This window comes from Polyodon spathula, chromosome 12, assembly GCF_017654505.1.
Source record: "Polyodon spathula isolate WHYD16114869_AA chromosome 12, ASM1765450v1, whole genome shotgun sequence".
Taxonomy (NCBI): Eukaryota; Metazoa; Chordata; class Actinopteri; order Acipenseriformes; family Polyodontidae; genus Polyodon; species Polyodon spathula.
In genome coordinates, this window is record NC_054545.1 from 34608896 (window position 1) to 34629034 (window position 20139).

At 34.3% G+C, this 20139-nt stretch overlaps 1 protein-coding gene across 1 annotated transcript; it reads right to left on the reverse strand.

Annotated features, from left to right (window-relative positions):
• Positions 1 to 47: 47 nt before the first annotated feature.
• Positions 48 to 19106, reverse strand: LOC121324815 (PDZ and LIM domain protein 4-like). Its single transcript, XM_041267018.1, has 6 exons — positions 18950 to 19106; positions 12471 to 12555; positions 5391 to 5584; positions 4968 to 5128; positions 2295 to 2415; positions 48 to 1533 (listed from the first exon to the last, which is right to left on the reverse strand). Exons 1-6 carry the CDS (start codon positions 19015 to 19017, stop codon positions 1329 to 1331), a joined length of 834 nt encoding a protein of 277 aa, XP_041122952.1. The 5' UTR covers positions 19018 to 19106; the 3' UTR covers positions 48 to 1328.
• Positions 19107 to 20139: the final 1033 nt, after the last annotated feature.

The window sequence follows — 20139 nt, forward strand, 5'->3', positions numbered from 1 at the left end:
AACTACCCGACACATCACTTTCAAACAAGTTTTTTTTTTTTTTTTTATTTGCAAAAATTTAGTACAATATACAGGCACAACATCAAGAACGTATGTACAATAACATTATAAGAGGGGTGAAAAAAAAAAAACAATATGAAAACAAAACTAGCAGTTTCATTGTTTCAGTTGGAAAATGATTGTATTTTGTGCATTTAAAACACTTTTAAAACAAACTGAATGGGTTAGACTTCACTGGTAAAGGCCAAGAATTCCTGTAGCCTGCCGGGTTTTGTGAGAATCACTTATTTCAGACTTTAATTAATCCAAACCTCGTTATATAAGTATATTTTTGAATGTGTTGTACAAATGCTCTTCAAAGTTTAACCTTTGAAATCATTCAAAACCGGTTGTATCAGTTACATAAACCAATCAAAACATGGTAATATTTATACCCTTTTGATCACATAATTAATCAGGACAATAGTTACAAAAACACATAGCAGCACAATTTAGACTGATTAGGGTTATTTAATAAGAACCATCCAAACTTGACATCTTGTAACATCGTTAAAAAATACAATGAACTACACTGATTATTGAATTAAAATGTAACGATCAGTTAAAATGATGATGGCACTGTCTCTGTCAGTTGAAGAAGCAGAGTTAAAAGTGCGCACATTTTTTTAATGCCGGTTCAGTGTTTTCAACTAGAATGCTGTGCAATTCACCAGAAGTCTTTTATATAAATTCAACATGGAAAGAAATTTGACAGATTTTGGTTTAGCATCAACTGAACTTCAAAATCCAATGTATCCAGTAATAAAGACTATTCTGCTCAAACAAACAATTAGGTTGACAAAGCTTTAGCAGGATTGTTAGGATGTCTATTTTAATCATTAGCACATGGAGCGATGCAGGAGTTCATATCTACACAACCAGTCTTACAGCCTGTGATAAGACAAATAAGCTTGCCCACTGGAATAGCATTTTATTGTTTAATTAACTATTTACTTTTCAGATATACTGATCAAAATGCACTTCAAATGCCATAAGGTGCCATCATTTTTTAAAGAATTTATGACCTTATGATTTTAGTACTAAACACACGTTTAAAAAAAAAAAAAAAAAAAAAAAAAAGGATGAGATATTTAATTCTGAAAAATACAAGATATAAAAAGTGCACTACTCTACTAAACAGGAATGAAGATACTCCATGGATAACCAAATTATTATTTATGAGTAACTGAATATCCTAATTCAAGAGGACAGAACATTAATAGTTAATTTACACAAACAAACACATAAAAAAAATAATAACAGTAAAATGTCAATGTTAATGCGCTAACTTAGACCAGTTCAACTTTAGAGTTGGGGTAAACCGCTACAACATCATAACCCTCTGGAGGCTGGACTCTGGCCATTGCGTGGTTCTCACAGTACAGCTGCTCTTCAATGAAGAAATACCCGCGCTGTTTCAGGTTCAAGCCACAGTCGTCACACATAAAGCACTCGGGGTGGTAAAGCTTGTCCCGTGCTTTTACTATTGTACCACTGCAGAGTGAAGGAGGACAAAGGAAAGTCCAATTAGGGATCACTTCTGCAACCTCGAGATAAATCAGCTTTCTGAATGCCCTGCACTACTGACCCACTCACTAAAGTAGAATTCTGAGTTAAAAAACAATGACATTTCTGATTCACAGTTCCTTATGTGTATAGGGTGTCTCTTATTGTATAAGAGCTGTGCTAATTAGATACACCATTCAAACAATGCTTACAAACTGATACTGTGCCCTGTTGATATTGTTCTATGCACAGGATGGAATCTGTACACAGGGAAAGATGTGCTGGAATTAACAGTGATTGGATGGTGTTTCATATGTGATTTGTAATAAAACATTAGAAATAGCCTTGTAAAAATCTCTACTAAATACTTCTTTTTATAACTATTGCATTATTTTACCACCCCACTCCATACACATGCATGGTACTAAAAAAAGTTATAAAAAAGAAAAAAGCCTTATTGGGAAATTCATTGTAAATTATGAAAAAAAAAAACCAGTTCAAGTTTAAACTGTTTAGCATCTCAAATTCTTTACCAAACTTGGGACAAAAATAATTGAATGCATTCTATGTTTAAGAGAAACAAAATGCTGTCTTCTGTAGGATTAATAAGAAAAAGAAATAATAAAAAGCATAGATACTCGTGTGCGTGCCCAGATCCAAAACAGGATACAAAAAAATATAGAAATATTTTGTGCATATCGTTTGCAGTCATAAGAGAGCTAAGGCTCAGCCAAGCCTCCTATACTTACACAATGCCATTCCCACATCTGGTACATTCAGGGAGCTTCTGCAGCCCAGGCACACTGCCACCCAGTTTATGTACTGGGGATTTCACACTTTTGGTGATGGCTGGCCTTTCTGGTTTTTCACCTGACAAAGGGTTTAATAGAACACAGTGAGTCGGTCCTTGTTTCATATTGAACACAAGAGGAAAAAATAAATAAAAAAAAAACCTTTAATGTTAACAACAGTTTTCAAACAGCACCTTTGTATAGTTAAACAAACTCATAAAATGTGTACATCCAAGGAACTAGAAGCACAGTTTAGGACTGCAACACCATATCAGCTGTATGGATGAAAATAACGGTGAGGGGGAGTTTAATCACTGTAGGTATGTTAAATAAAAAAAAAATAAAAAAAATACAGCCCTTTCACATTTTACAAAGACAGCAGCTAAATGAGACCAAAAGTGTAATTTTCAATGAACTGTTCAAATTGCTCAACTATAATAGGTTGCTTATTTGAGATCTCTACATGTCTAATTGGGTTTAAATTACAGTAGGTTGCTTATTTTAATATCCTGTGTTGAACATGTTTTCACAAAACAGAGGTTTGTTTTTCAGAGCCAGCAACACAAATTGAAATGATCTCCGTGGTGATTTAAATTAACTGAGTATACCCCTATATACCACCAATGGAAATCCATTTTAATTCAAGCCGTTACCAATGTTTAGGCCTTCATGGAAACATGAATCATTGTAACAAGGGACTGTTTTTTTTTTTTTTTTTTTTTTGTGCACTCCTTGCCTCTCAGACACTTCTCTCCTGTGCCAGAACCCATTTTAATGCTAATGTTAAATACAGCACAAGTGCCAGCATTGGCACAGCATGAACACACCAAGAAGAAAAATGTGTTTAGGTGACAGTTAAGACATTCCACATTATGAGACAAACATCAGCACAGAAGTGTTAAAATCACACTCTCCCTAGGCTGCGGAGAGGCTGTCAAGAACTAAACACTGAGAAATGAATTCCGTACTTCCAGAAGCTATTTTAAAATGCAGCTGAATCGCTTTAAAAAAATAAAAATAAAAACGTCATGTTATTGCTTTCCATTGGTTGTCAGCTGTGTAAACTTGAAGGTGTAATGACCAAGGCTTTAAAATCCATTTTCTTAAGCTATACTGTAAAAAAAAGAATGATGAAATTTCTTTTACATGCCAAACTATTAAAAATATATAGGTTGTGCCCATGTGGATAAACAAAAAAAAGAAAGAGTCACTGGAGAACCCTTATCCAATTTTCCCTGAATTGAAACCTGGAATGTTGAGAGTTTTAAACATTAAATTAACAGTTTACAATGCTAAGAAAAAAACACTGTTAAGATCCTAATTTCAAAGTGATTTAGTTTAGGCAGCTCAAGCAGCGTGCATTGTTCCCTGATCAACTGCCACAGCCTCCTGATAGCAAAGCAACAGAACCTTTGTTCAATGTCACCCCCCGGGCGGATTACTCCTGCTTGCCCATTTCAAATCCCCAAATACTCCAGCTATTGGTGTTTGGACTGGTGGAAAGCTCCGAGCTCAGCCTCAGTTAACTGATGAAACATTTTTTGAGCAGAGCTGTCAGTTCACAGCAGGAAACAGGTCATTATGAGAGTAATGTTGTCACTGGCAACAAAATGTTCCACATTATAATAAACAGTTACTCAGTGTTAAATATACAGCTGCCAGCAGCCAGAATAACGAGGATTTTCCATTGAGAATACAGTGGCCAGGTGACGTTCCTGCAGCTCCCACCAGTCTGTTTCTCTAGCCAGAGCTCCTCATGTTAGTACTCACGTCAAGGTTCAACAGACATTCACATTAAGGTAATGTACTGTAAATATTACATTTGAGCACTATTTAAAAATATATTTAAAAATTAAACTATTAAAAAAAAAAAAAAGAACCTTCTGGAATTACTGTAAAACAATAGCCTTAGAAATCTGCCTGAAAATGGCTTTGAGTTGTCTTGAATCAACATGGGAACAACTGAATCCAGAACACCTCAGAATGCCTGCAAAACGCCAAAACATATTTCACGAAATGTAAAGAAAAAAGCACATGTAGCTGCCTGTGAATGTGACCTGTTTAATACTGTACAGTAAGTGGTGCATTCAGCATTTGGAAGCAGGCTTCTTCAGAGGGTGTGTTCCCATACAGAGCCCTACATTGCTCAGTAGTCAGAGACACTTTCAACACTATTTCTGCAGTGTAGTCAGCTTCCAGCATAGAAAGACTTTTATATATATATATACACACACACACACACACACACACACACACACACTGGTATAAACCCACTATTTAAAATATATGTATTGCAAGTAATATAATAATGTTTTGTGCAATAATCTACCAAACTAAGCAAAATATATATTATATATATTATATTAAATATATATATATATATATATATATATATATATATATATATATATATATATATATATATATATATATATATATATATATTTCACTTGTTACAGTTCATGTACGTCAACAGTGCAGTTACTATACATGCAGTCTATGATTAAAGCTGTATTATTTTAAATACACTGTTACAGTTACATGTATTGGTAAAAGACTGCAATAACAATAACTGCAAATACAGTAATAACAGTGTAATAACTGACAAATGTTACCCCAAAGTGTTCTTACCAGTATCCTCAGCATCAAGTATTCCCTGTAAGTATCGGAAGGACCCAGACTGCTTTGGTTCTGACGATGACTCATAATCAGTATGCTGAAGCATCTTGTAGACGTCAGACTCGGTGTCAACACCATTTCTGGTGTTTGGGGAAGGCACCTGTGGTTCTGGACTGTTAAAGTAAAAGCAGAAGTATAATATGACTCTCATTTAGTATATTTAAAACTATGACAAACTCTGCAATATCTGGATTTCATTCTACATTTTTTTTTTTAAACTGTTTTGTTTTCGACCTAATTTTATCTTAAGGGTGTAGTAAGAGACTAAAAGTAGTGTGCAAGTCCTGACACAGTTAGTTATACTGTGGATTACAGCTAATCATTTATAGAATGAAATGTGTGCTGGTAGGAGTCTAATTTATAAACTTTATTGACCTCTGTGGAGAAGTGATATTGAGTCTGCCCATTTGCTTGGGCAAAGAGGTTTCGTTGTTGATGTTGTTGTTTGCATAAAGTCCCATGGGATTATTGTACTGGGCATTTGGTTTTGAATTGCCATTATTCATAGGCCCATCATGCGCAAAGGGGGCTGGTCTTCTGTTGTGTCCACTTCTGAAAGGCCCAAAATCCTAGAGAAAAGACAAAGATAAATAAAATGTTAAAATGTGCAGGACAGTCCGATCTGGACAATGAGTATTAAAATAATATCAACATGTTACTAATGTTTGAAAGATATTAAACTTGTTTACCAAAATCGACATAGGGTGTGTGTATGGTTAGGTATTACTATCAATGTGTGGACAAAAGTTGAGAAAATAACTCCACAAAGATAGTAACTCCTGAAAAAACGACGTCCCAACTTTGTAAAACACGTTTTTAAAAACTAAATATGTCTTCAAAAAAAAAATAAAGTGCCAACATATTTAGTTTGTTGTCAACTTTCCCCTGTGTGGAGTTTTATCTGGTTGAAGTTAGAAATAGTAAATAAAAATATAGAGTCAATGAGAATTCCCTACAAATATATGAATGCAAATGTGTGTGTGTGTGTATACATTTTAGATCAAAACCTGGAACTTAACCTTGGCTTGTTATACTGCAAGAATATTATTTCTAGAGAAATACAGATGATTGCAGAAACTTGTCGTACACGTACTCATGTTGGAACATTAAAGGGCAATTCTTCCAGGCAATGTGTTACATATAAAGGCTTTTGTCTTGCTAAACAGAAAGATATTGAGGAACATGGCATTCGACCAGTTCAAAAGGAATTCAAAACAACAAGACGGAAGGAGGAGGAAATGAACAAAACCTCTACTGCCACAATGGGCAGTGTTGTGTGATTCACTGCAGTTACAGATTGTGACCCCTTTTGGTGAACGGAAGTTAAAACTTCCATAATCTCACAAGCAGACTAGATGTCGCTCGCGGGGTGTGTGATCATCATTCACGCCCAGCCTCCAGTTACACTTTTAATGTGCAATGGCTAGAGTGTCATGGAATTTAGTTTTGTGCACAACTGTTTACAACTGCTGATAGGATATCTCTGAGCTCGATAGCAAAGCAGTTTACTTTGCATTTTTCTAATGCAAAATGCTACCCTATAATATTGTACTAAAAGAAAATGACCAACACCCAGCTACAAAACCATGTAATATTCAAATCTGGAGACTTGCTTCTCCTGAAGCTGAACTCACCATACTTATACTGTTGGCCAGCAGATCAGGTATTTCATTAATGCAGACCTTTTTTGACAAAACATTTGCCTGTCAGATTTGGAAGTATTTTCACAAAAATAGCAAATGCAAAGCATCACAAGGCTAGTTGTTACAGTACAATAAATATTATCAGTGTATGTTTACATATTACCACCATTCATTTCCTTGAAAAAGATAACTATCTAGCAATGTTGTTGATGTATTGTAGTACAGATACTGAAAGCAGAGCTTGAATCTGAGAGAGAAAGAGACAGAGAGAGACTGAGAGAATTACAGTGAGTTAGTGTTGATGCTTATAAAATATAGTGCTATTTTTCATTACAAACAGCGTTTTGAACCAGTCTTCAAGTTTCACTGAGCTGTTTTACAAAGGCAGCCAAGCATGTCTTTCTGCTCTGGGTGACTGAACAAAGTTAAGGAAGTGCACTATGAGTTTGAGATACCACTATGGGCCGGGCGCCACTTGGCCTACTTCTACTAAACGCCTTCAAAAAATCCACCAGAACTGGCTTAATTGAAATCACATGCTTCCCAACTGCTCCTAATTCCTATGATTTCATACACCAAGATAACCCCTTTGGAAAAATTGGGTTTCACATGATGGATTGCGCTAATAACCACATACAAAAAGGCCTTTATTTTTAACACTGTATGCACAGTACTAGTCACTGAAATAAAAGCCCATTGACAGTTTAACATTGCAGTATGAAGGCAATATTTTCCCCAAAAGATTTTAATATGATTTAAATTGTATGATATGACTAGTTGGTTAGACCTCTTTTTTCAAAACAATATCACTCTTTTAAAATACCTTTTATTAAAAATAATAATAATGCTTTCATGTAGATTTGAAAAGCGTTTATTCACCACAATGGATTACTATGTTGCAATAAGAATTTTTGATCAAATTAGTTTTTAATACAGTGCTGCACAATTATAGTAAATTGAACATGACTGCCCGCAGGAGATCAAAGATAGTCAGATTTAAAAACAGATTGTATTTATTTGCAGACTTAATGACTCTTATGTGGTAACTTGAACAATATTTGTTGAACTGCTGATAATCACAGTCATTTTAATCTTAGTACATTTTTACTAATAATTGTTTTATCATGGAGCAGTCAATCTAAAGTACAGCCAACTGTATTATAATAGCATGAGCTATTTTGGATAAATATACAGTTATTCTGTTAACACTTCATTTTGCAAGGCATAAATAACTATTTAACTGATTGTCATGTTGTTTTAATATTCCTGTATGTTGCGAAATTTTATTAAGACTAAAATTGGTAGAATCCTGCACCAACAATTATTTAAGACACAAAAGACATATGTAAAACATGAAGATTTTATAATAATACTGCATATAGTAATTTTCACAAGGTTACATATTGCATTTTGATTAATGTAACTACACTTGGAAAAAAAAAGTGGAATTACATATGAATTAAACATGTGTTCATGCCAAGCCTTGCCATTATTTCTAATATTAATTAATATAAATTTCAGAAAAACACCATTTCTGCTTTGAAATCCCGTTCCACAGTTTTAGCAGACAGCGGTGCAGTGATAATGTAGCATGAAAAACAGCACTTGCGTTTCTTATTTCCAATCGATCCTCTTTTTTGTTGCTGTCCATGCAGCTCCACACAACTCTACAAAACCGCAGAGGCCACAGACGCAGAGTGGCAAGAGGAAAAGAGATCAAACTAAAAACAATGGAAACAAGTACAATAAACCGAGCTGAGAGGAAACAATTAAAAAAAAAAAACGACGTGCAATTAAGACAGGAGTCAAGAACAGCACTGTAAAAACTTCTAATTACAGGAAAAAGATGTGCCAACATGGTCAAGAAGCACAATGTAGTAGAACAGCCAGCACTGTATAATTAACAATCTTGGATTTCCCAGTATTTGCTGTAGATTTTTTTTTTTTATTATACAGGATGACTATTCATAGTTCTGAAGTCTAAGAAGGATTATGTATTCAAAACTAAATTAAAGACTTGGTTAAAACAAACACAAGTCTGTAATCATGATTTGTATTTGTAATACAATGGTAATGTTTATAGTTTTGTAATATATTATGTATTGTAATGAAAATTATCAGTTTTAATATCTCTAAGAGAATAATATATTATAAGAGTTGGGTGGGTATTTATTACGGGAATCAATTTTAGTTCTATTTCTTAGGCTGACAAAAAGTATTGATATGTGGTAGCTGCTGTATTTATAATTATAATACAGTATATGGGATTTTGGCTTACAGGAACTAATCTATTTATTTTGGTTTCTTATGAGCCCAGGGACTCCCGATGTAAATGGGTGCAATACATCTGACTTGTCATGAATGTTAAAATCTGTACATTGTCCCTGGTAAAGGAGTCATGTGCTGCAATTACTCTTGTAGGTTTATCCTATATAAAATGGTTGCTAATTGATGATTGTGTTATGCATACACAAACATTGACTCAGATTGCTATTTTAAAACAATCTTCTGCTTCTTTGCAAGGGTGGAATAAAGAAGAGGGCTCCCACAAATAATCACATTCTTTTCTAATGCAAAAAAAGACTTTTACTTTGAGTGAAATGGGAAACCATGTGACATCAAAGTTACCATTACTGAATTCCAACACACAGGTGCAACAGTTCAATATAGGACTGTAACCTGAGATGAAACACCTTGCATTGTTTAGCCTAACTGTCATAAAACAGCGACTACCGGGAGTTGTTTATACCCACGGGACTCTCTCTCACTTTTTTTTTTTTTAAACAAAACTATTTTCTTCTTTTTTCATATATATATATATATATATATATATATATATATATATATATACACATACACACACACACAAAATACTTTTCAGAAGCAATAACTGTGCTTATTTTTCAGGAACTTTTTTTACATGTTTTGCAAAGGATGTGACCCCATTAAGGAAACATGTCATTACTTCCAAATGTGTCAATTCCTGTAATGTTAATGAGTCACATCCGACATCAGCTTTTCTAAAAAGATACAGCAGGACCATATGCTGCTACTAAACGGTTCCATTGTCATATTAGCATATAGATTATCATTAGTTAAAGATTCCACTTTGAAATAGCAGGAGCTCGTCTCCAGGGATCGCCCAAGTGTACGTGCGTGATATAGGTACATGTGCAGGGGCTCTTGCAAACAACCCCCAGGTTAAATTGCTTGATTATGTCCATTCATCCTTCAAAGCAAAACTTGTGTTAATCAAAAAGTGTCTTTTCCCATGTGATCTGAACGGATCTCAGCAGTGGCATTGTCTGATCCACTGTAGGTAGATTTTATGACCGTTTGATCGACTCCCACTTCTTTCAACATTTTAACCCCATCCTCCTCTCCCTTGCTTGATTAAGAGTAGGAAGGAAGGTGGTCTAGTGGCTAGACAAGGTTAACTGGAAGCTATATATCAAAGTTCAGATTAAGGTTGGAGGTGGCATGCTCTGCTGCTTTTGCAATGATTCCAGTAGGAAAGTGTTTGTAAACATGGTTACAAGGAACGTAAGCTGTTACTATGTATCAAGAACCATGGAAACATGAGAATTCATAGCTCATCGATGACTGCAACAGGCTGGCAGGATCAGACTAAGCTTCTTAATCCAGACAAAGTGCAACAAAACACACTTGTGTGCATTACGCTTTCTGTACATAAGATGCTTTCACATCCTCATGGTTTTAGCTTCTTTTTTTTATTTACACGCTAGTTAAGTCTTACTTTATGAGCCTTTTTGAAAAGCAATTGTAATCTGAACAGCAACATTATGTCTTCCACAGCAATATCTTAGAAAAAAAAGGCACAGCTGTATTTGTGAAAAGGTAACGAAACACTACTTTCTGATACACCATTTAGAAAGAAAGCACTGGAGCAGCTAAACCATCCAAAGATAATTATTTATTTCTGACCTCGACTGCATTGATGGAATACATTCTATTGTATGGGAAAGCCTGCAGTTCATTAAAGGGCTTAGGTCTTTCTTTGGCTGTTGATGGGAACCATATGTCCTGCTGAAAACATTTTTCATCTTCTCCGTTTACTTAGACAATAGATTAACAGTAAATCCAAAAGAAATGTGGGCAGGAAACAAGTGCAAATGTTCAATTTGTAAATCTGGGCTAAGAAACCTGTTCGTGTTCATGATGCCTGCAGCCGAACTACACTAGCAATGAAATGCAATGTTAACACAAGGTCTGTTATGAAGCTATCAGCAGTTAGCAGAATGTCCCCATAGCAGTAAAGAAAGAACCACTGGGCTAGACTCAGTGTCTTGCAATTGTTTCTAAATACCATGATTGGTTCATTTTGTAAAATTTCTACTGGTACTATAATAGAATTGCCAATGTATTTTGTAAAAAAAAATGCTTTGGGTGGAAGTAAGTACATATATGCTTATATAAAAACAAGGAAATACTTTACCGATATTCAATACAGCTACTAAGTCCCTGAATACATCAAACTGATTGGCATGAATCTGTGTTATATATAGAATCACAGGAAATACTCAAGAAAGGTCATTATTCTGCACAGCTTACAGATCAGGCATCTGGTAGCATAGATCAGTAAAACAATTTGGTATAAAACATTTTCATCGAACATATTTTTTATGAACTAGAGTAAAATAAATATATGCTTTTTTACATTGTTTTTTGAAAGCTTGATTATTGTCTTCAGAAAAGGATATGCTCCTCTGTTCCTGAGTAGTTTTGTTGGAAAATTGTAATGAATCTTTAAAGTCTTATCTTATAAAGCAACATGTGCTATTAATTTGGATTCTTAGAAGCTAAGAGGACTAAAACAGACCTATATTTCAGAAGATATCATGTACATTGTCAGTGACTGCTTCTTTCTAGCAGAAACAGAGCGTAAATGTAATAAAGATGTCAGTTTTAAAACCAATTAAGTTAAGAGCCTATATTTCACCTGAAGTAAACTGAACATTCAATTGTTTAGTTGTGTTGTCATGACATTGGACAAGGGTTCAAACAACTCCAAGACGTGGCATTGTTTTCATTGTAGCATGACGTTGGAATTTGAGAATCTCTCCTTCTCTGGTTTTAAAGCTCTCACTTAGGAATTGTTTAGAAGCTCCTGCCAATGCTTCTCCCTTAGTCCATATTAACACATAGATATGACTCGTATACTATTTTGAAATCTCTGCAGTCTGCTGATTATGATTGAACCACACATGTTTTTATTGTGTTGTTTGTACATTGTAATTGTTTTTTTATATATAGTGATTGTCTTTGTATTATTGTTTTCAGGACACCCTTGTAAACGAGACCTCAGTTTCAATGGGTAAATCACCTGGTTAAATAAATAAATAAATAAATAAAGATGTCTAGAATTTCTAATCTTAACCACATACCTTTAATTGAACATGGAAGAAAGAGGTTAATTACCTTAAAATCATGTTTCCGTGGGAGTTATTATTTATTAATAATGTATTCAACGCTGGCTTACCTGCATGGTTTACCACGATTTGCCTATGATATTACAATGCTTTACTAAAATGAGCTATAACTTTACCTTAGTGTACCATACTACAGTTTTATAAAGGATACTTCTTTCCGCTTATAACTTTTCCCTTGTTCCTTGCTAACAGTTTGCAGGATAGCTAGAGATATAGAGATATGGACAAATAAATGTGTAGAGTAGTTTATGTGTAACTTCTATTGTAACTTCCCAGTTACAGATCTTGAGTCCAGAGTCTTCTTACTGCTAGAAAGACGTTGCTCTTGTTATTTGTATATAAATTGCAATTATAATTCATACCTGAGGTTCTGACTCCAAGCTGAATTTAAAAGGATTTGCTCTGCTGTCTTCTGTAACAGTTGGAGACCAAGTCTTTGTTTCGGACCTGTAAAAAAAAAAAAAAATTGCAAGATGAAAGAGTTTTTTTTTTTTTTCTTTTTACGCCCAAGGCTGCCTATTTATAAGTTTATTTACCAAAAAATAGCAGGGGTATAATGAACTGATTTTCCAAACGGTAAGCAGAAACATTAACAGTATGTTTAATACTTCTTAATCACAGTACAATAATAATAATAATAATAATCATAATAATAAAACAAGCATTGGTTCATCAACTACTTATTGAGACTGACATGAAATGGCAAACTTGATTCTAGACTGCCTTTTAAATTAGTCACTGTGCATTAAAAAATTGCATTATTTATTTTGTAGCCACAATTAGGAGGTAGTAAATGTAGCTTTGTGTTTATTACCATCTCAAGAAACTCTCATACAGCCATCTTGGTTTTCCAAAATTGGTGAATAGTCTCCACTATTTAATTTTGATCATTGGTTATAAGGAGCCACTTGTGTTTTCTGCTGCTTAAGAGTGCTAGAGGGAAAATGACATGGCAGTACTCAATGGGACCCTTTTATTAAACTGTTCCATCAACTTGACTTGTTTTTTCCTTAATCTGCTGTTTAGCACATTAGCGAGTACCAATCATAGAAATATGCAAACAGACAGCCACCCGATTCTTTCAGGACAGCTCTGTTAGAAAGCCAGTTTGACTGACCCTTTCTTTACCCTGTATAAAGTTACATGATAATTTACTTCTCGGATACCGTTTTCCTACATTTTACAAAAGTGTGACAACAAAACCATTGAACAAAAGTTAAACCGTAATATAAAAATACTTTTATGCTATGGATTTGACAAAAAAAGCCACAAGATTTTATGAATCAAAAAGCTCACTTATTTTGCTAAACACATGTAGCACTAGCTTTTCCGTTCATTCACAATTTGCATTATGAATATTTGTAACACCTGTTAATAAGGCTTTGGGATAGGGCTCAGGTGAATAGAATACAAAGAATTACTTAGCTGGTTAGTAACACCTACAAATCTATCATTGCTGTTAATTATTCGATGTATGTTAATAAAAAAAAAAAAAAAAAAAAACTAAATATGATTGACTGATGATTCTGCAAACTGAAAAATTGGTGTCATTTATGTTTAAATATTTAGCGTTCCATGTTATCATCCCTTGTACTCCAGTGACACAGTCAGTGTTTAACACAGTTCCTGACTGGAACAAAGATGTGCTCTGTGGCTTGTCTGCTCAAGGTCACTCCCTTCCACCTACACAGTAGCAAGCCCATGGAGCTAGCGCAACAAAGAGACTTCTATAATGATTCCAGCCCACGGAAAAATCACAACTAGCTCCAAATGAGGTCACCCCTCTCAGCTGTCGTAGATGAGGTAATGTTTTAGAGAGGTGTTTCTATCAAAGAGGTCAAATGTTTACACATGTAATTAAATTATATTCGAATCCAACAGTAGAAGTTTGAGCCAGACCCACATTTGGTGAGATTACCACAACATTCTTTGGAGTAATATAGTAAAGCTCCAAAAATGATGATTAAAAAAAAGTTAGGCTTCACTTGGGCAGCTTCTGTTTAAGGTTAAAGGTTCTCCATGTTCGATATCTGCTACGTAAGATTTTGTACTATGAATAATTAGATTCGCCATTATTATTTTAATTTGATAAATGTAGTGCTGGCAAGACAAAAACAGTGCAACCACTTTATTTAAATTTCAACTAGATTTTGGATATATTTTCTCTATGTAGCATAGCATGTTGAATATAAAAACAACATTATTGTAATAAATGTATATATCATTATGTTAATTATGTTATATTTATACAATTGATGTGTTTTTTGTTTGTGAAATAAAAATTGAAACGCTTATTAAACAAATTAAAGTTTTCAAAAGTCTAATAGAAAATAAAATAAATAGGCGTGCTCTTTAGCATGGACTTTTCCTTTTAATAAGCTTTTCTGCACATGTCTAAGAATATGCAAACGCTGACAAGTGTCTGTTTCGTTTCACTAACAATTGCTCCAAGGCACTCAAAGGATTCTGTTATGGAGTTATGGAGGCAAATGTTTAAGCCAAAGACCTCTGCTCTCATTGTAATATTCAGTCCAAATGTTTGTTCTATTTGCTCCATTTGAAACCCTACATCAAGCTTACTGACAATATAAATAGGATCCTCTTGGGTTTTAGTTGGTTTCTTCCAAATGTATTTCCTTGACTTGTACACCACAGGCCTACAGGGTAACTGATTTCTTAACAAAACTTCACAGCTTATATTTGTCACCATGATAGCGTTACAAAAGTCAATAATAAAATGGCACCACTGAAGAGACAGGACATATTTTTTTTAGAAAGCTGATAATATTTTCACAAACTTTTTAGTGAACTTACTGTGAGCTAATGACTAGAAAACCTTTCCTAGCAAGCTCCCCTTTGATCAGAAAGGCAGCAGTGTTGTACAGAATGTGAGGAATTGTATTTCTTCGCACTGTGGGATTCTGTGGTATTTCTAAGGGTTTTCCCATTTTAACAGCTGACATCCAAGTAGACTGCCTTCTCTCAGTGTAACATAATACATTCCAGCTGAAAACTATGTTCCTATCCCTGTCCACAACAAAAATGTATCTATTTCTCTTAGCTACCGGTACATGGTATTTGCCCAGCTGTTGTGTGGTTACTGCATAACAGTCTTAGTTTATGCTTTGAATTAAGCAAATATTCAAAATAATGACTTCATCAGCATATTTATTCAGTTATTCCTAAACAATTTTCTATTATGTTAATTTCTCCAAAAACTTCAGATTGTTAGGTATTTGTCCAGGAGGCATTTTCCACATTAAAAAAAAAAAAAAAAAAAAAAAGTTCTGTTTGAAAGAGATTTGCATTTTAAAGCTGTGTTTGACTGAAGGGGCTAACTGTAAATATCTACTGACTGCTATACATTCTAATGTGTAAACAGGCAATTCCTTGCTCTTGTGACTTCCAATTAGATGTTCCATTGTTTGTCTTCTGTGGAATGCATTTGTCTTTCTTTACACATTCACATTTTTCTAAGCAATAATGGGCTCTAGTCAAACCATCTTGAAAAATGCTGGCAGGTCTGTATACTTCCACTAATTTAAATCATTAAAATAGGGACTTCCCCTGTACCCCCCATAACCTCTCCCCCTGGAACTCAGCAATACAACTCTTCCTTTTGTACAAATCTGCATGCTGTCTTCACTCTTATTTTTTATAAAAATAAAAGCAGTTTGGTTTTTAAAAGTAGTTAAAAGGCTATAAAATAATTTCTAATCTGCGACCGCCTTCAGCAAAACAATATGGATGAAATACTGTGGAAACTGTTTAATAGAATAACTGTTTAACTGAATAGCCCACATACTGCAACCCCTTTAATATTTACATAATACAGAATCTACCACAGTTTTCTGTTTTAGAGTCTTACGCCAGTCAATATAGTATGTATTCAATAAACAGTACCCACCATCTGCTCTTTATTAAATGTTTACATATTTTATGAATTCCTTTTCCATAAGCACAGTATAAAGTTATCTAACAATGTATGTCTAAGGATTTAGCAGTTTAAACACAACAAAACATCAAACTCCCAAGAGATGAACTTCTAAATGTGCCCGGAATATTCTTGATCTTATTTTGTGTACTGCACCATTTAATTATTCAGCACGCAACGTATGCCTTTTTTCCCCATAGAAATGCTAATATAAAACAGTAGCAAGTAGAAAACATTTGGTTCTATCAAATACAGCCAATAGGGTTACTGCTTAAACTGGACAAAAGACATGTAATCATTTATTTTAGTATGATAATGTGTTTTCATGCAGAATAAAATTAAATAAAGTTTTTGTTTGTGGCAAAGTTTTTCTTTTCTTTTTTTTTTTTTTTTTTTTTTAAATACTTTCCCATATTTTTGCATGGTATTTATTGCAGTTTTCCCATGGTCATGCTGCATTTACCATAGTTTACTCTGGTTTGCCATGCTTATTTAGTATATGCTTCACTATCTTTTATTTCACTTTTACAATGGAAACCTTTTTCATAAGGGTTAACACAACATGCATTTTCAGTAGCATGCACAACTCAAGTTAATCCGAAATCATGCTCTCCAGCATTCCTTTGTAAATCCCCCAACCCTCCTCCTTCTATTATTTGAGTTTCATTTTAAAAACACTCATTCTGTCATTGAAGCCCTACTCTTATTAAAATAATCTGAGCTTTTCACCAATCTTAACAGAACACGTTAAAGTAACAATGGATTCAGAATTCATTACAGTTTTTAAAGATAAAGTATTCATCGGTATGATACTGCACATCATATTTATACAGAACACCATGGTTTCTAATAAACTGATCTAAACATTGCCCGACCGATCTATCACTGTCCTTTAACCCCTTGAGGTACACAAAGAAATGAGCGCTTGTTCAAACGGTTTCTTCTTGAAATGCACTTGGGTGACTCAGGTATCACGAGGAAGAAACTGACTGAATTTGATTGATCAGATCCAGCCTGTCAATAAATTTTAAACCCTGTTTTGTGCACCTCATTGCGAAAATAAGACAGACAGCATAATTTTATTTGTGGGACATGTGTGTTTCTTGTACCTTAAAGAGTTAAATCATACTCTCTCCGACTATAATAAGCTAAAAAGCCTCACATGCATGGCTGGAGGTTGGATCTGAATCCTCTCAGTGGTAGTGTTGATATCCGACAGTGTTTAGATCAACTGATCCGCATGTCTGTGGAAAGCATTACAAGAATAACTCTTTTAGAACTTGACTTTCAAAAACCTAGTTTTACAAAAGAAAAAAAAAAGACTGTGCTGAGAGAAAAGCGGTACCATAAGCATATAATATAAATCTGAGCTCATGCTACAGCATGCTACGTAAAACATGCAATTTAAATCACAGCCACACACTGCACAGCAAGATCCGCACCATTAAAATAATTGTAATACCCATATGGTTTTGTATGAAAGCAGAAAAAAGCAAACTCACTTGAGATGGGAAAATATGCAACACTTACACTTGACAGTTAGTAACGTCTTCTGCCCAGTTAACTTGTTATGAGGAACGTCAGTTAGACTACCGAATTATTCCTGCAGCCAATATCAGATTATAACTGTACGAGGTTAATCTTTACACCTAAACCCCCTCCAAAAAACATTCTAAATGTATCATAAAAACAATTTAACACTTTTCAGTTAATTACCAAATTTAGATAAAACATTTCTGTACAAATCTAATTAACTTCTACGTTTAACTGCAGAAAAAAAAAAAAACAGTAACATATTGTTCACTGAAAACCTTTTAAACTATAAATAGGCTGGCAATGAGCGAAGCTGGTCCCTGGCTGGGCAAATAAAAATGACCTATTTGAGAAGTATGCAAAGTTTTACGTCTTTTCATTAGCTTTATAGTGTTTGGTAAGTACTTTCTGTTTGAGGTTGGAGCCTAAATTATCAAGTACACTGTGCAGTCGAGTTGTTTTCTGGTGAAAGCGCTTAACAGTTCTCTTTATAAGGTCTCCTTAGTGAATAAAGTCTATCCACTAATTTACCCGTTAGGAAATTACATGTACTGCAAGTATCATTTGTCCTGGAAGATCATTGTTGATAAGAGCAGGTGTAAATAACACAGATCCCCATTATCGGAGTGTGTTTTCAGATTCTGGAAGAAATAGACATTTATAATTTATAACGCTGTTCATACAGCTTTAAATCAACTTCAAAAACTGAGGAAAAATACGGTGGACAAACATTTTTGAAGTGTGCATTTAATTAGTAAAGCAGACCCTACAATTTTAAATGCTTTTCAGACATCAGGCTCTGGCCTTCTGAAAATGGTTTAAAAAACACCATTTAAATATTGTTTTATGTAGTGCTTAATCCCCCTCACCCCCCCTTGTACTAATGAGACCTGACATCCAGACACTACACTCTGTCCATTCCCAGAGGAAGCAGAGTTTAACTAGGACTCTAAGTTCATTGTTGTGTGAATCAATGTGCTGCTTATCAGGAGGTGAATTGCATTCTTGATTTTAGCAGCTTGTTGAAGAATGTACTTCACACAGAGCATATACAGAGAGAAGACAACACATTTACCATGTAAGGCATTTCACTTTTTCATGTTAATATGATAAACCATGTTTTGAATATGTAATGTCCAGTTTTGTTGACCAGCTAAAATATACAGACTTTATCAACAAAAGTTACCATACAGTTAACGCATAGAGTAAGCAATGCTATTGAGTTCAACATATTTAAAGTGTTTATTTTTTTTAGCAGTGCACTTAACTAATACAGTATCAGTATTTATTACTAGGTTTTAAACTATGTTACAGACATTGTCATAGTCTGATGTGGAAATAAAAGTGGTGTATAACTAACCATGTATAACTAACCTGTTGATTGATAGAATGAGCTGGTCAGCACATGCCTTGATCCTGTTCTGAGCCCCCATATGTGTCATACTTTCAGTACGGTCTCCATTTATAGCGAGGATGATATCTCCCGGGCATAGGTCAGCCTGAGCAGCTTTACTTCCAGGGGTGATCTACAAGAAAAAGGAAGAAATCACAAGTTCATAGCGATTTCTTAGAAACTGCAATTGTAAAATTACACAATATCACAAAGTTATGTCAGGTCCAAATGGTGATTACCATGCCTCTGCAAGAAATGCAAAAAAATAAATAACCCAAGTCTCCTGTACTACTGTGGACCCTGAATTATTGTTCTAAACATTTTTTTTAAAGTGCAGCAGAGAAAACATGGCATTGAGGCCTGTGATTGTTGTGCATTTTGGAAGTACATCTGTAGTTAATTTAGAAATTCAGATGATAGATCAGGGAAAAAAAACAAGTTTGAGAAACATGGTAAAGAGGGGCAGCATGTACATTACCAAAGGGCAATGTTCAGATCCTCTAGAGATGGCTTTCAGATTTTATTTTGGAAGCTGCTGTAATGTTTCCAGACTGCTTTATTTATGCATTTTCCACCCAAATGTATATATATATATTTTCCACCAAACTATATATATGGTCAACACACACGGATATATATGTGTGTGTGCCTATATATATATATATATAATAATATATATTATATATATATATATATATATATATATACTCGAGCGTGTGTGTGTGTGTAAAATCATAGTAAGCAATTAAATATCTATTTTCTAAAAAGCCATCTGCCAGTGTGTCAAAAGCCATAAATACATATCACTAGTAAGTACTTTCTAATCAATAAAAAATCAAAACAATCTGGAAGGTTTCCTTTTAATTGTGATTGCTCACCTTTATCCAGTTGTTAACATGCGATAACACTTTTCTGTAATTAACCCTAAAACACAAAAGTGCCTGCCTGTATAAACTGACATCTGCTTGAAACAAGTTGAATTCACAAGCAAAACTGGTAACTAGTGCAATTCCCTTGTGTAGATTATTTCTACAGCAATGAATTCCTTTGTTACAACACTTAGCTTTGTGGAATTAAATTTGCAGACAGACTGACACAAACCAAATGCTCTTCTTGTTTTTTTTTAAATGCTCACATTTCTTATGTAGTGCTGCTACTGTATCTTTTCAGA

What these genes read in the sequence shown, in the direction of transcription:
- LOC121324815 (XM_041267018.1), bottom strand. Translation starts at nt 19,017, where the DNA reads ATGACACATATGGGGGCTCAGAACAGGATCAAGGCATGTGCTGACCAG. An exon ending in CTCATTCTATCAATCAACAG is followed by an intron (nt 12,556 to 18,949) that starts GTTAGTTATACA and finishes TTTTTTTTACAG; the next exon opens with GTCCGAAACAAAGACTTGGT. An exon ending in GCTTGGAGTCAGAACCTCAG is followed by an intron (nt 5,585 to 12,470) that starts GTATGAATTATA and finishes TCTTTTCTCTAG; the next exon opens with GATTTTGGGCCTTTCAGAAG.